General features: G+C 33.1%; 1 protein-coding gene across 4 annotated transcripts in view; it reads right to left on the bottom strand.

Moving 5' to 3' along the window:
• Positions 1-8,625: 8,625 nt before the first annotated feature.
• Positions 8,626-16,594, bottom strand: part of TRIM33 (tripartite motif containing 33) — a 70,429-nt gene continuing 62,460 nt past the window's right edge. For 2 of the 4 annotated variants that reach the window (XM_026713051.2, XM_026713052.2), the window contains exons 17-20: positions 15,891-15,965; positions 15,371-15,523; positions 13,438-13,488; positions 8,626-13,353 (exon numbers count right to left, since the gene is read on the bottom strand). In XM_026713051.2, coding sequence (XP_026568836.1) covers positions 13,141-13,353; positions 13,438-13,488; positions 15,371-15,523; positions 15,891-15,965 — 492 coding nt within the window. In that variant the 3' untranslated portion in view covers positions 8,626-13,140. The remainder of the gene's footprint in view (positions 13,354-13,437; positions 13,489-15,370; positions 15,524-15,890; positions 15,966-16,594) is intronic. The other 2 variants (XM_026713053.2, XM_026713054.2) reach the window with 1 other exon arrangement.

Raw genomic sequence — 16,594 nt, 5'->3', positions numbered from 1 at the left:
AATCCTTACAACTACTTAGCAACTCAGATAAACACTATCTAATCATATTAAAGACCTGCCTTCTCCAAGATTTTGTTCTCAGAATGCCCAACAGTCAGCTATGAGAAGCCTATGAACTTCCAGAAGTAGTTTGATTGACTGATTTGGATTTGTTTTATTGTCCAGAATGATTAGGATAATATAGTATCACTTCTAAGATTATTCACATTCTGAATCAGCATGGCAAATATTTATTTGCCAACTGCCAATGCCAATGTGATTGATTTACCACACAATTCCATGCAGACCATATCAAGAGAGGCCTCTGGGGTCCACCATATATCTAAACAAAACTAAAGGCAGTTGCCAGTTTTCACTTTTTTCTGAAATACTCAGCACAATTATGCTGTTTAAACTGAAATCCCTTCATATCTTTTGATGAAAAGCCTCTGGGCATCTACCAGTCAGAAAGAATTGCAGATATGCTGGAAACAATTGCTTTTCAATTAGTATTTGCAACAAGTAAATGCTTCAATGATTAACAGAAATAGAACTTCTAGCTATTATATCCAACAAATCAGTAGCTCAGGTCCTAGGGACATAAAGTAAGCACAGATAAGCATTTGGCATATTGTAGCTTTGTGGTGCACAAATGAGAGGAAGCCCAATAAAACAGAAGGGGTAAAAAACAAGTAATTTTCATTATAGTCCAACAGGATGTAATAAGCATAGTAGAATAAGATTTAATTTCTCAGAATCTGGAAATGTTCATCCTCATTATAGCAGACTTAAGTACAATTCTGAACTCCCTTATTTTCATTAGATATGTGATTCAGATGACTTGTAAGATAGTTTCACATGGGGACATTACTAGCTCCCAAAGTATTATCCTAAACCCCAAGAGAGGGGACTTACTATGTGTCCAAATGCAGCTTGATTGCAAACAGCATTTTCTGATCAGTGTTCACGATATTTCAAACTCACTAGTTTTATAAGCAGTCTTTCACCAAAATACTGGTGTAAACAACTACAAAAATTAATAGTATGTATTTTTAAACAAATAAAATAGAGACTAAGCTTTAAGCTATGCAGTTTTTTTTTAATTATAATTGAAGGGAAGAATGAAAATCCAAGAAACCTTGCCCCAAAAGGTAGTTATTATCAATGACCCTGAATGTTGAAAAATGTGTAGATCTACATCCATGATTATGCATTTGAATTGTTGGGATGGAAAAAATGCTAGAAAGAGAAGCAAAATAGAGGAGTTCTGTTTGCTATAGGTATATTACTTGGAACCCTGACAACAGCATTAATTATTTCTGGAGTTTAATAATTGAGGCAAGGCTTATACACAGCCAACAAACTTCTAATTTCCACATGAATAAAGGCAAACAGACTTGCAGCAAAAAGATGGAGAACTCACTTTGCTGCCATGCTTTGGTCATCAGTATTTTGCAGTCTAGATGTGATCATTTCTACTGCCAATGTTATTAAACTCCCATTATTAACTAGGTGCTGTCTTCTTAGGGCTACTGATTTGGTATGCAAAAATCCAATGATCTCTAAATAAAATCATATATCAAAGCCCCTAACTACTAACTGGTGGTTATTAGACAGCTCTAATTTTGTAAAACTTAATTTATACTAATATAATCAAACAAATCTTCAAAACTCCCAACTGCTAATATTTCTGTTGGATGCCTCTTGAAAAAGCCCAGTTGTTTCCTACTCACCAGTGATTGGTATCTTTTTGAGTCAGCTTTATTTAGAAATAAATAGAAGTAGTGGAAACCATCCTTTCTCCTGCTATTTATACTATTATAGGGTAGGTCCATGCTTTTGACCCTGGCTTAGTTCCTTTAGAATCAATTTCTGATGTTCTTAGTTAATTATAATTTGTAGTTATTAACTATAGACAGCTATCTCCATGCCCTGCCCACTCAATTTATGGGGGGGAAGAATGGAGGGTAAGTGTAGTGTGTAGCTTTTGATAATGTCAAGGAATATAGAAATAATCTTGAAGAAGGAATGCAATAGCACTGACATAAGGAGTTATATTTGAAAGATAAGTGAGGGTAAGAAAGAATCTGAACTTCCCCATCTTAATTCTCTTTGTATAAGAGGGGGAGAGATAAATTCTACAAACATGTCACGTGCATATATTTATCTGGGACTGCAATTTTCAGGATCAGTTTCAGCTATTATTGGCATCACTGAATTGATATAGTAGAAAAGTTGCACAGGTTCTGTAAAAAAACCCAAAAGACAGGAAACAATATTTTCATTTATTATTTAGGAAGAAATAAATGTTATGCTAACACATTTAGAATGTAATACACAAACATGCACAAACTCTCTGTGGCTAGGAATCTGGTTTTTGTTTTTTGTTTTACAAAAATGGACCTGGAGAAAATTCAAATGAATGTAAAGGATAATTGATCCTTCCCATAAAAGTAAACAGAATAGATATGTCCTCTTTCAGGCCCTTGTTCTTCAGTCTCATACTTCCTGACATTGCTGTCATTTGGCACTGCTACATCTTATCGTCTTCTGATCATTTTCTACCACTACACAATGCCTGATTGATTGGCCAGTACTTGTCTGTCTGGACCTAGAAATCCACAGTATCTTAGCCCTGTTATCCTCCATGACCTTTGGGGTATGTCCTATCTGGACTTGGGATGATCTATTGTAGCCCATGACACTATCCATTGTTTCTGGGTAATTTCCCTGCCAAAGATTAGTGGCCACATTGGAAGTGTCACAACCGTGGTTTGCAGTCTAGGCTACCTACCAGCATCCACATAAGGAGGACACAATCTTTAATTAGCTTTGTGGATTCTATACAAATCGAGGTTTGCTTTGGAAGCAATAACAAGCTTTGTTTACCACTATATTCTTGTAGACTATTCTTAATCTTTGTAGTTTTGAAGTCACTAAACCAGTGTTTCTCAATCTTGGTAACTTTTAAGATGTGCAGACTCCCAGCCAGCATACATGGTAGCTCACTATTTTTTCTCTCTCATAAGAAAAAGCCATAGTGACCTTGCTTGACCAGCATTTTCCTATATTAGATAGGAATTTTCTCTACATCAGAATATCTTCGTTCTAGCAACTCTATCTGCAGAAATTTGTCTGCGTATGTTTGAAGATCATGAACGCTTGTTTCATAACAGTTTTAATTTCACCTTTCCTGATTCCAAGTGAATCATTCTCTTTTCAATTAGCTATGAAGAAACCTCTTGGATGGGAAATGGAAGATTTTCAAAGGAAAAAAAACAAGAAAGTCCAGTTGCCTTTTGGAAAATGCATCTTTGGGACGTCCCCTTTTATGTTTTAATTAAGGAACTTCCAAGAGCAATCATTTAACATTTCATATGCCTACAAAGTTTCCCACACTTTGTGCTAGGTTTGCATTCTCCTTAAGGCCTTGCATTTAAAAAAATGCAGTGATGCACTGAACCAGTGGGAGAAAAAGGGCTTGCAGGCATTTGGTATCAAATTTTGTAACCCCAATGAATTGACAAATGCACTAATACATTTTAAAACCTTACAACTTTAATATGTTGCTCAAATGTATTTTTGTCCTTGCCTCATGTTCTGTGTACAATGAAAGTATTTCTCCCTTTGGCACCATTATGTTGCAAACAGTAAATTCACTGAGGTTAAAAACATATCCTAGGATTGAGGCTTCATCAGCGTTGATGCAATGTAACATATCCAACTTTGTTTTTAACCTTAGCAAGGTTTTTTCCTTTTCATTTTGGGTAAAGTGGTTGCACGAGATGTCAATGGACATTTTGACTCCATAGTAAATGTAATAAGTATTCCAGGTAGAGAACTGACACAGCCAGACACAACCAGAACTATATGTGACGGTAAATGCATGAGTGAGGGATTTAAATGGGAAAATATTCAAATGTTGGGAAGAAATCTTGGCCTGTTTCTAGACCAGCTAAGTAGTTATGCTGGCACAAATCCCAAATGAGAATTACTGAACAAAAATAATCACTTTCATAACAACAAATTCACATATTAGTGAATGCCTATAAAGTGAGGGAAACCTCATTTCTTGTTTTTCACATTGTCTCCTTCTTGAATTTACCTTTTACTATTTCCAAGAAGCAAACATTTCTGTGTCCCAATCTTGACCTAGTGAAAAAATATCTTCATGCTTTCCCTCTCCTAAACGCTTTTGCTGGTTGACTAATAAATAAAATGTGGCTGCAAGGAAATGATCTTTTGATGAAAAAGAACAGTGTTCACCATTTATTGTCAAATGTATTATAAACCAGATTAACACAATATTAACTGCATGATTTACTATAAAGAACACTACAAAAAAGAATGTTTCTCAGAAATCAGTTCAAATTCTTTATCTTCAGGTCTGCTACAAAAAAATTTGAGAAAGGAGAAAAGGTCAGCATCTTGCTTCAGGTCCAAAAGAACCCATGACATGCCACATTAGTTTCTTGAGTTTGCATCACATACCTCAGAGACAAGAGCTAAAGATAAAATAGTAAAAACTTGGTCTGAGATAGACACAATTGCAAATTTCGAAAAGGGATTTGAAATTTCAAGTGGTTTGACAACTTACATAGGTTGAGGAAACTCTCATGAAAAGAGGGAGGAACAATCAAAATATTCTCTTTAAGACAGATTGGAATAAAGCCAAAAGTTTATAAAACATTGGTGTTTTTTGTTGGGGCCATGGACCAATTTAGGGAATTTCAAAACTGGCATATGCCAAGAGAAAAACACCATAACAATTTCTATGAGGGTCAAAAATCAACATCTTCCTGATGTGATCCTTTATAACTTCTTTCACAAGGCTTCCACCTGCATAAGTTATTGCAGGGATCCAGTCATTGAAACAGATGAAAGTCATGTATTTTTCCAGGTGTACAAACCCAGGGAGAAATGTTTATCTATTGATCCAGATAATATGACTACCCATTGGCTGCCAATTTTCTTGAGGTGGGGTGGACTTATCATTGCACTCTATGTATGTTCTTGGTCTGTCACCATTTACAAATGCAAAAAAAAACAAAACCCTTCTTGATTTGGTTGGTAAGCTTGGGGTTGCTTATGTTCCTATCATTGTATTTTATGTATTAGTCTGCTTGTAGTTTAAAAATGCTCCCCATGATTTTTGATTAGTTACTTGTGAAATATATTATTCCACTCTGTGCATATTCTTGAGTTCAGTCTTGATTTCATTACAAGATATAATGGGCCTATCTAAGTATTTTTGCCAGGTCCATTTCTGTTACATGCTACATTATAAAAGGCGTGTATATGCCTTACATATGTAAAGTGAGTCAATAAATGTGCTTTTGTAAGCTTACTAAAGATGAGACAGTTGCATTAGATATTTTTTCTATAGGGATACGAGAGATCCCATTCCCTAACCCTATTTATCTTTACTCACTGAAAATATTGTAAAGCTATTTGCTTTCTTGGATCTGATTGAAACCTGTTTTTTCACATCTTGTGAACATGATCCCTCACCATTGGCCATACTTCTTGTTGAGGCTACTTCAAGATGCAACTCAATAAAGGCCACAAGTCCCTTGCTCATATTAGATGACACAAATGCATGCATCATATACATTAACAATACATACCGGTACTTTTCTCTCTTAATTCATGTCTGTAGTCTGTTTATATTCACCAGCATATAGTTTACCACATATTAACAGTTGTGAAGTAAACATAGTAACAGTTGAATGTTATTAATATGCAGTGTGTTCTCACTGTAATTTCCCACAACAGATGCTATATAATCAGTTTGGATTTAATTATACATTACTATACATTTTTAATATTATTAAGTTCAAGAGCAACTGAGGTATTGCTCAGTAGTTGAGGAGTGTTAACAATTTATGGCATTTATTCCTCAATCCTCATTTTTTAAATTATTGCTATAACAAAACTTAATAGGTAATTATGAATTGTTCAGAAAAAAAACTGGAATAAGACAAATAGTCAAAGATTAATCATCCCATATTCATTTCCATATTTTAAAATGGTTATTTAGGGGACTTTGTAATTGCTTCATATTTCTCCCATTCACTTTGCTCTAGAGCAGGGGTGTCCAACCGTGGCAATTTTAAGACTTGTGGACTTCAACTCCCAGAATTCCTCAGCCAGCTTTGCTGGCTGAGGAATTCTGGGAGTTGAAGTCCACAAGTTGGACACCCCTGCTTTAGAGCAACAGAACAACTTATCATCATACAACTATATTGCACATTATTATGCATTGTTATTAGGAACCACCTAAATGGGAATCCTAGATACAGTCAAAGCTTAAATACTATAGTATTCATAATGGCAAACTATTGCTCATTTTCAGAATTATCTTATGTTTTGAAAGGTATAACAAAATATAAAGCATTCTTACATGCTTCCTAAGTGATCCAAATAAAAATACTATTGTTGTAAACTAAAGGAGTCCCTGCAGTTTTACTCTGCTAATAGTTGCCAATTGTGGCCAGCATGACATCACAGAGCACTGATACCTTCCCACTGCAGCGGTAACTATATCCATTCGCATTTACATGCTTTCAAACTTTGAAAGATTGGCAGGAGCTAGGCCAAGGATGGGAGTTCACTCCATCATGTGATGCTCAGGCTTAAGCCCAAGCTGTCAGCTTTCCAGTGATTAAGGCCAGCATCTTAACCGCTGAGCCATCGCACCACCCTATTGTAATCTAGTATAACTTACTTAGCCGAGGGGGCCAATATTGTCCAAAGAACCTTTCCATGGTCTTCAGTGTAGACTATTTATGGAACTGATTATGCAATGTAATTTTCCAACCCCTCCTAATGTTTAAACAACTTTACAGGCTGTACATTCATTTCAGAAAGTTTTCCAAAGCATTATTAAATGTGTTATACTTTTTATCCTATATATGTCAAGCAGGGATTTCTAATAGTTCAATATGAACTTGAACATCATCTCTGATGCTTTTCTTTTTTCTGTGATTAGCCAAAGAAATCCGGGAAAAGGACCTATTATGTTGTAGCATCCTTACTGTTGGCAGACATGGCTAATACTGATAGTTTTTGAAATCTCTCTAGTTACCACTCTTACTCCCTCTCTCTATATGTTAATTCCACTATGTGTTTGCTAAGGACTTTACAGGCTTTTAAATGCAGATAGTACAGAAGTATTTTGTTTGAAAAAGGAAACCTTATAAAGATATTCCTATACTCCAGTAAAACCTTTCTAGATTCTTCAAATGTACAATTATTTATGTTTTAACAAAAATGATAGGGAAATGGCCTCCAGCCATCTTCTTTGCTTTTAGTATATGGCAGTAATTCAAACTTTATTTCCCAATCATAGTTTAAATGGAAATACTTTTTCTCAGAAAGTTCTTCTTTCCATTAACATAACTATCTTCTTTCACCACAACAGATGCCAAAAGTGAAGTATCATCCTAATAAATAATGTTATATTATTTCTATCTTATCTTTCCACTTGCAGGGCTCACAATATGGTAAGCCAACACCAAAAAGATCTATTGTTTGTTGGTATGTAATTTGCCTATTTGTGGAATACAAATATATACAACTCACTAGCAGTAAATAGATTAGGTAGAGAGTATACAAAGAAAAAAAGACTATACATTCCAAAGATTGACATTCCAACTTTTCCAAAAGATTACAAGAGGTGCATGACTTTTCAAGAGGTTAAACTGAGACAATACAAGAAGATGAAATCACTAAATCCAATACAACAAGTTAGCTAAACCGAATACCAGGGCAGAGCAGAGAACAGATGGGCTGGTAAGGAATAAACCCTGCTCCTGATACTCAAAGAAAAAAATGGATTGCACCTCCCATCTGAGCAACTCATAACACTACATATTTATCCCAGAAACTTCTTCAAGGATAACAAATTCAGCATGGTAGTCAGTTTGATAGTGAAGTTTGGATCTTGGATTTATGGATTCCAGATAGGAGTTAACTATGCAAAACCAGTATTATTTGCACTTCACAATGGCTAAGCATATATTCATTTGTGAAAACAGACCTTCCAAACACACACAAGCAAAAATCTGTATGTCATGAGGTAACACAGCAAGGAACAAAACTAATTTGCAAGTCAAGTTCTTCTCATTTCATTAAGCAGTGCGGCAACATTGTTTAGTTTCTATAAAGTTTTTCAATTCTTATCATCCAGTCTCTGTATCAATCATAATTAAATGAAATCCACAAATAACCTTCGATACCAATTCATCTATTTACACTCAGTTACAACACTGGTAAATAAAACACAGGGCAGTTAATATTCAAAGTGAAAGGGCATCCTGAATAGAAAGATGGAAATACATTTTTTCTTAATAACTGAGACAATGTTATCTCTTCAATCTCATTCCTTTTCCAAAGTAAAACATCATAGTGTGTACATTGAGGATTTATTTCTGTAGGCATGTTTATATTGATATTTAGCTAAATTATATCCATCATACAGAGATATTATAAAAGGCTTGTGTGTGTATTTAATAATGTTAAATCATAACCCTTATTCTTAAGACACTGTGTAGATGCTAGCCTAATTTTTCCATGCTAATAATTTATCAAATAAAAGAGAGTCAATAGGTCTAGGGAGGTTTTGAATTTACAAAACAATACTCATTTGAAAAGTTCTTCCTTTTCTAATTTAATAGAAATAACCAAAACAAAGTGGTTTTTAAAACAATGCTTTTTAAAACTGTTCTAATACAATTGCTACACCACATTCCAGAGCACTTAACAAGAAATATTTACAGGTTGCTAAATGTATTAAATAATCATGTAAAGAAAAATGCTTTTATTACACATCAGCCAAAAAACACAGGAACTGAACAATTAGAAACGTTAACTTGTTAAAAAAAATTAAATATTATTCAGAGAATACAATACCACAGAAACAGCACTTTTTAAAAAGAATCAGTAAAGTTAACTATGTGCAAAAAGTACCAGTTTTAATTACCAGAAAGAAAGAAGGAATACTGGGAATTGAACCCTTTGATTTGTATGTTTACATATAAAATTAAAACAGGCTTTCAATTGCACAAATCTTTATCGACCTCATATATACATGTTTAATGGCATTTTGAATTAACAAATGCCTACATTGGCAGGTCTTTAACATGCATCATTTTCCATTTCAAAATTTATGTTCATTACGGGAATGCTGAAACATGTGAGAGATCTATAAAATTCTTTGAATTTGTTTATACAAAGCCCCAAATATTTTAAAAGAAAAGAGCAGCTCCCTTCTTGAAAAAGAATTGAAAAGAGAAAGTTGTGTGTTATCATTGTCAATCAGCTACTAAAGTAAGAAATCAAAATAACTTCTATTTTCAAAACAATTTTGATTAGGATGCATTTTAAAAGTAGACTAATCAATAGGCGGACACAAAAACCTACAAATGAGTGGAGTTACTGCACATGCATCACTGAAGCAAGAAGTGGTGGCCATATCCAAAATCACAATCTTATGAATTACTTTGAAATAGGTCTATGTAAATTGTGGCATATAAAGTTTTTAAAAAAGTACCTCCATTATTTACTGAAACACCTACTTCTTAAAAAAATATGTTAACTTTCCCCAATTTTTAAAATAAAATGCCACACTATAACTGCACACTTTATTTGTTAAAAGCTTGACTTGGGTGATACACATACAAAAACTTTCCTATAAAACCATTACCCAAAGGAAATGGACTCCTGCCATGCTAAACAGGCAACAGACAAAGCAGTTTTATTGCTTTTTTGCTAAGGAGAGGTGGAAAAAAGAAAGAGAGAAAGCCTACATCCAGCACATAACATTTTCAACTTCAAGATAGTGTTGCCATAATTTTCACATAAATGGGACTGGCTAATAAAACTACATTATACAACAGAATGGCAAATTGGGGTGATTTGTTAAAAAATACTACTTTGAAGCAGTGGCTTGCAGAAATGTTTATAAAACATTTTGCTCTTCTATCCAGTGTTGAGTACGCTGACAGTCAATGCCACCTCAAATATTATTAATGGGAATTTTTCTCATGAAAAAGGCTATCTACATTTTACAGCATACAGTATCTACTTTAAAAGCTAGGGGCAAAGCCACCCTTTTTGGATAGTAAATCAGCCTTAATAGTATATGATAGGACACTTAATTGCAGGGCACAGTTAAGTAAGACCTGAACATACTTAGCTGGTTAAACTAACACTAATCACTAGTAAGTACAAGGCAGGGGACCTGCTGAGGTAATTGAGAAGTCCACAATCAGCACGCTGTACACTTGTTATCCTTCCTGTTTCAAAGCAAGCTGCCTTTTTCTTCTTTGGATTAACTTAAATGTTTGGAACCTATACAACCAGGGAAAGAGTTTTTGTTTTCTTTTTTAGCAAGAGTATTGGAAGTCATGGTTTAAGAGTCAAATTATATGACAAAATATTTTGGGACCATATCAGATATAAGTTACATTATAATTTATGAAGCCCAGGTAAATCCATTTCACATGCAAGGAAAGCCCCATTATCCACTAGAAAGTAGATATATGAAGAACATACTCCAAAATAAACTATGTTTTCAAACCCAGTGTAGCTCAATAATTGCACAGTGCCTGCGATATGCCAAACACAGGCTTCTTTTCAGCAGTACAGGTGGCAGAAGTTCTTTTGTGATATACTTCTTACCATCACTGGGAAAAGCTCATCAAGACTGCAAATCATTTCCATCTATGAATATATACTTCAAGAAATGACTTTAGCAATTTATATAGAGTCTATGCAGAATGTTATTATCCACTATGTTTCAGGTAGTAGATAATCAATTTAATGTCTCAAATTACATTTTTGCAAAAAAGTAAAAAGATATTCATATAATTTTAATACACTAAAATCTATTACTTTTCCATTGCAGTTTCAGAATGGAAAAAAAAAACTAAATTAGCTCAATGCCAGTTCTTTTTTGAAATCTACATAGATTTAATTTAAATAAGAAATAGTTTTATTCATTATAAATTGAGATACGAAGAACTTCAGTATACATAAGAAGTACTATTTCATCCAACGGTTATTTAGAATTTTGTTCTTGCATTTGATGCTTGCATAGCTGGATATTTTGTGGGAACTTGTCAGAGAGTGAACACACTGAGAGGGAACACCCTCCCATTTACCCTCCCATTTTTAACTGCAAATAAAAAGTGACACTCAAACTAGGTTATGCTGATTACCTGTATGTTAAATCTCTCAAACTGAGTAATCTACATTTGAAAAAAAAGGGATAACACTATATATAGAAAACATCACACAGTCCAATTAGAATGTTGCCTTTTATATGGAAATGACAGGTATGATCATGAAGTTTTCTTCCAATCTCTGAACTGACTTTGCTAAATTTAATTTGGTCATAATGTAGACTAATATATATTCATAAAACAGACAATTTAGAATTTGTTAAATAAAACCTTTTGTGAAAATAAATCCCTGGACTCCTTTCATTTTTAATATACTGTTTATCTAAGAAAGTGAATTAAAGTCATAAATACCCTTAATTACTTTCATGTTAGAGAACCATCCTGTCTAACTCTTTCAAGGAAAATGAAATTAGGCATTTGAATCCAAACTCTTTAGGGAATCAGTGGGAATACATTGTATAATAGAAACTATTCAACTCTACTCTATAGATCAATTCTTCATGTACTGTGAACTATTGGTCATAATGAATACACTTAATGTCACAGTAAAGTTTATATTTTGGTTACATCGGTATAGTTTGCCTTTTTGAAACAGGCATAAAAATATTCTATATAAGGGTTTGAAATAATTTAATACAGACCTACGCCAAGCATATAAGGATTTTTACCTGTTCAACATTGAATTACAATAATGCAGATTTTTCTTGTCTTCGAAGAGCTTTGTTATGCACAGACTACTGCATATTATTATTCAACTAGTTACTTGCCTGATATGCTGGTCCATTTTCTAGATTTAAGAATAGACAAATAACTTAACCTAAAGGGCACATTATTCTCTTCAATATTTCATTTAAGCTGCTTCTGAAGAAAACAGAATAGATCTGACAAAATAATATAGAACTTCAAATTATGAACTGTTTAAGAAATAAAGAGCATATTACAAATCTGTTCTTGATTAGGAACATTAGTAAGAATACATATTAGCTTAAAAACAGTCCAGCAAATGTTGCTGCCTGAAAGAATTTACAGTACCATTATTTACAAATAAGACAGAGTGAATACAGGAAATTTTACACATTTGGTAGTTGACAAAGTTACAAGTTTGCTGATAGCAGTCTATCAGAAACTGTTAGTAGGGAAGACTGGATAGTCACCAGTTATTAACATCATAGGCTAGTTCTGAAAATACTAAAATCTATATTTTAGTTGGTTTTGTAGCCAACATCTTGCCTTAAAAGGGGAGAGAAATATACAAAATACAAAAAAATGGTGCTGATGTGTACTGTGCATGGGACTTCCATTTAATACCATGAATCCTACTTAAAAACATGAATTGCAACCAAAGTCAATAAAGCACATATGAAGAACTCGCACTCCTGCATTCTCAAATTCAAGATGATTTAATGATGTTATGATACTTCTATACATAATAAGACTGCAGAGCCTGGCTATTTGACCCAACAAAGTATGTATGATATTTTCATCATTACTTGGATAAGATGTTGAATCTCAAAAATAAAAAAATAAAATCACACAACCAGCAGTTCTGGTTACATGAAGAGAAAGGTTGCTTAGAATTTAAACCACAACCCAGTATGAAAGTGAAATTATGACTTGTCTTGGTCCAGTCCTACAGAAATAGTTATTAGGTAGTGACAAAAATGCATTGTTCATACAAATGTCATCATATAAAAACTTGTTTCTGATATGAATGTTCATAAACTCGATCTTCTGTAAATGAAGGAGTGAAAAAGTAAAATAAAAATCCAGCACTAAAAACACACACACACACAAAACACAAGAGCAATAACAGAAGTTGAAAGCTTTTTCCCCTTAGACAAGAATGTTTCTATACAAATGTTTCTGTAATCTAATACTGTCTGAACACTATCAATAAAATGGCCACTAAAGCCACAATATCCCAGGAACATTTAAATATGTTTTCTTTACAATAGTTTGGGTCCATTTAATCAGTTTACTTTATATGCACCGGCCTTTCATCTGATTTTAGACGTTTTCTACGTGGTTGTATAAAATCTTCATCTGAATCATCAGTTATTTCAGCATCATCTTCTTCTTGCTCGAATTCAGGTAAAGGCTGGAAGATCCTGCCTGGGTATATTTCTGTAAGTTTATCTTCAAAGTATAATGCAACTGCTTTCCCTGCCTGTGCTACTTCTGAATCAACCTGCAAAGTAAAAAAAAGATAGTAACATTCATCAATTGGTAATGCACATCTCTTCAGCAAGTGTGCATGGTCTGAAAAGCTTACCTTCAAATTAATCTCTTGTGTTTCTGCATAAACTTGAACAACTTTCATCATCTAAAAAGGATACCAGAGTCAAAACAAAGGAAATTATAATCCCTTCTAAAGTTATGAGACTGTACAGGAATGGATGATGAAACTCAGCCATGATGGCAATTTATTTCTTAAAACTGTGACACAGAGGTGACACTTTATAAGGTCCCATTGCTAAATTTGGATATGTGATCCATTAACAAATGATCAGTTTTGCCAAACTGATACCAAGCACAGAAATCCAAACTTGAGCTGTACAGTAAATAAAATAATTGTGTTATAAATGGTTGGCAGTAATTTCTTCCATCAGGATTCCTTTGTCATTTCTTCTCAAAAAAGTGCTATCCCACTACCTTCCAGTTCAGTTCTTCTTATCATGATATAAATATGATAACTGCAGTAAGAAAAAAGGGCAAGTATATTTTTTAGTCTGTTCTAACTATATTTATCTGTCCATGAAAATTTCCTTTCACTGTGCATGCGTTCATTTTGCTTAAAATTAATTTATTTTTAAAAATACTTTGGCCTCACCTATTACAATCCAAATTTAAATTAAAGTTACAACTACTTAGGATAACTCAACACTTTAAAACATTTACATTGTTGAGATTTGAGTATTAGAATTTTATATACAGGTATTAATATCAAATCAAGACAAAGATTATAACCTACTTCAAATGAATTTGAATTTTCAAATTCTGTCCTATAGAAAATTCAGGATTCTTTTTCAAGAGTCTCTGAGCATATTTAAATAAATATTTTAATCAATGGGAAATAGAAGAATGGTTTTATATAATATCGATAATAAAGACTGGATCCAAGTCTTTTCTATAGATGTTAACACCTCTGATTTAAGTATGCTTAAATGTGTCCAATTTTCCTGGAGTCAAAAAATATCTTAGGTGCCTGCTGATTATTTCTTTTCCCATCAATATTGTATATTAATTGAGGTTCACATGTGATATTTTTGATGTTTCAAAAACACCATATTATTTCAGCATTTTTTCTACATATTTGAAACTATCAATAATTATTGGTTTTATTTTCAGAAGACTCTGTTATCTGAATTGCCTCAGCTAGCAAGATAACTTTCAATTAATAAGGAATCTAATTAACAGACTGCCTTGCAGAAAGATGCTATTTAAGCAGTCACAGGGTCGATCTGCTTCAGTGTCCATTTTTAAACAACAGCTATTCAGTTATCAGAAGGCTAGGTATTCTACAACTATTTCAATCACAAATCCTGCTCTATTATATAAATCCTTTAGCGACTGATAGTTTATGTCTCCCTGCATTTCTTTAAATCCTGCTTTTTTATTTATTTTATTACATCAAAATCTCCATGTAATCTTGATTTAAGATTACAACTTTTCAAAACTATTTATCATTCACAAAATGCTCTAGAATTAAAGATAATCTATGAATAGAGCGTGCATTTAATTGCAAAATTATTTATTAATGATCTATTTTGTTTGCTATTGCTTTCAATGCTTTTACATATAAACTAAATTTCATTCACACAAAGAGGATTTCTGCTTTTCTGCTGCTTGGACTACGTAGCAACGTGCTATTGAAAAGACAATGTCTTCACAAAAAGGAGGCATGAAACAGCTTGTGCATGCAACCCAGTATTTAATAGGTTCATTCTATTAAAATCAGTAAAGAAGCCAGAAGAGCAAGCATGTCTTCGGGATCCAATTTGTATTATCTTTTCTGTATATAATAAGAGACTGTAAGTTTGAGGCTTAATCTGTGCCCAGCCATATCTTTGTACAGCTTACATATCGGACACTATTTCCATCCCACATTCAGAATTTGGAAACACTTGTAATTAAAGTCTGTGTAAAGACACAGAAGATATTTTTTCATTTGTCAAAACAATTCTACAGGTTGGAAGTTAACATACTTCATTAAACCTTTCACAGTTCTTGAAGATCAGCCGAACATCTGCCACAAAATCTTCAGGCGTCTGATAATGTTGTGAATGTTTCTTCTGCATTTTTTTCTTGACTGTAGATAGATCCATGGGTTTTTTTATTATTTTATAGTAGTTTGGTATCTGTTCAGAAAAAAATTGCACTCACATTAGACGAGAGAAAATGTAAGAAACATACTTTTACAGTAGAATATTTTTTCTATATGAAGCATTTTCATTTTTAAAACCAGACCCAAGCATTTTGAAAACACACACTATAAAATGTGAAATTGTGGTATTATTTTTAAATATGGAAATTCTGATTCAGAGCTCCTTCAAAATTGCTGATCCAATGATTTGTAAATACTGATAGATGCTTTTTAAAAAGTATCTGCAAAATCCCATTTATAACATAACTATGACTGTCAAAAGTTGATCACAAATTTCAGACTCCTAAAAGTAAAAAAATTACATTTTATCATCTCTAGGTAACGTATATGATATCACTTACCGAGGCTGGAACTGGCTCTTGGAATTCAATACTCAGCTCATGGCAATATAGATTAAGTAGGAGGCGCTCACATTTCTTGTAGAAGAAAAACAAATTCAATTAAAATTGCTTCATTTTTAAAAGATTGAATTTTTGTTAATTAGTTATATGCTTAGCCTAAAATTTTCAGAAGAATAAGATTCTCAAAGCCTAATTCTGTCTGCAAAAAAACTACCAGTATCTAGATTACCTGGAATCAACAGAGATTAGTTATACATATTTTAATATCCATGCAACTAATTCCTTTTGCCTTCATAGCTTTGGATCTGAACAAAGTCATAAGGAAATAACTTTCAGGATTGTAAAGTATTTCAAAAGTTATTTATGATCTGGCATGTTTCTAAATGTTATGTGCTACTTCTAAATGTCAAGGCATCATTTCAAGGTCAGAGTCACCGACAGGTGTAATTCATTTTTTAAAAAACACTGTGCATACTATCACAATACAATAAACATATTCCATGCATCAATAATAATCTATTTTTCAATTAACTTCTGTTTAATAGCAATAAAGCAAATATAATATCAACTAAAATGTCAACCAAAATGACAGGGAAAATCCAAATGAAGCATAGTTATAAGATACCTTATGAGTGTAATCTAAGAAAATAGTCTTTGCTATCAGTGAAAGGCAGATAAGGCAAAGTAGCTTTCCTTGGCAAAGA

The sequence above is a fragment of the Pseudonaja textilis genome, chromosome 3 (genome assembly GCF_049901715.1).
Source record: "Pseudonaja textilis isolate UNSWEBS1 chromosome 3, rPseTex1.2, whole genome shotgun sequence".
Taxonomy (NCBI): domain Eukaryota; kingdom Metazoa; phylum Chordata; class Lepidosauria; order Squamata; family Elapidae; genus Pseudonaja; species Pseudonaja textilis.
The sequence above is the reverse complement of the archived record's forward strand: the minus strand, read 5'-3'. Positions and strand labels throughout refer to the sequence as shown.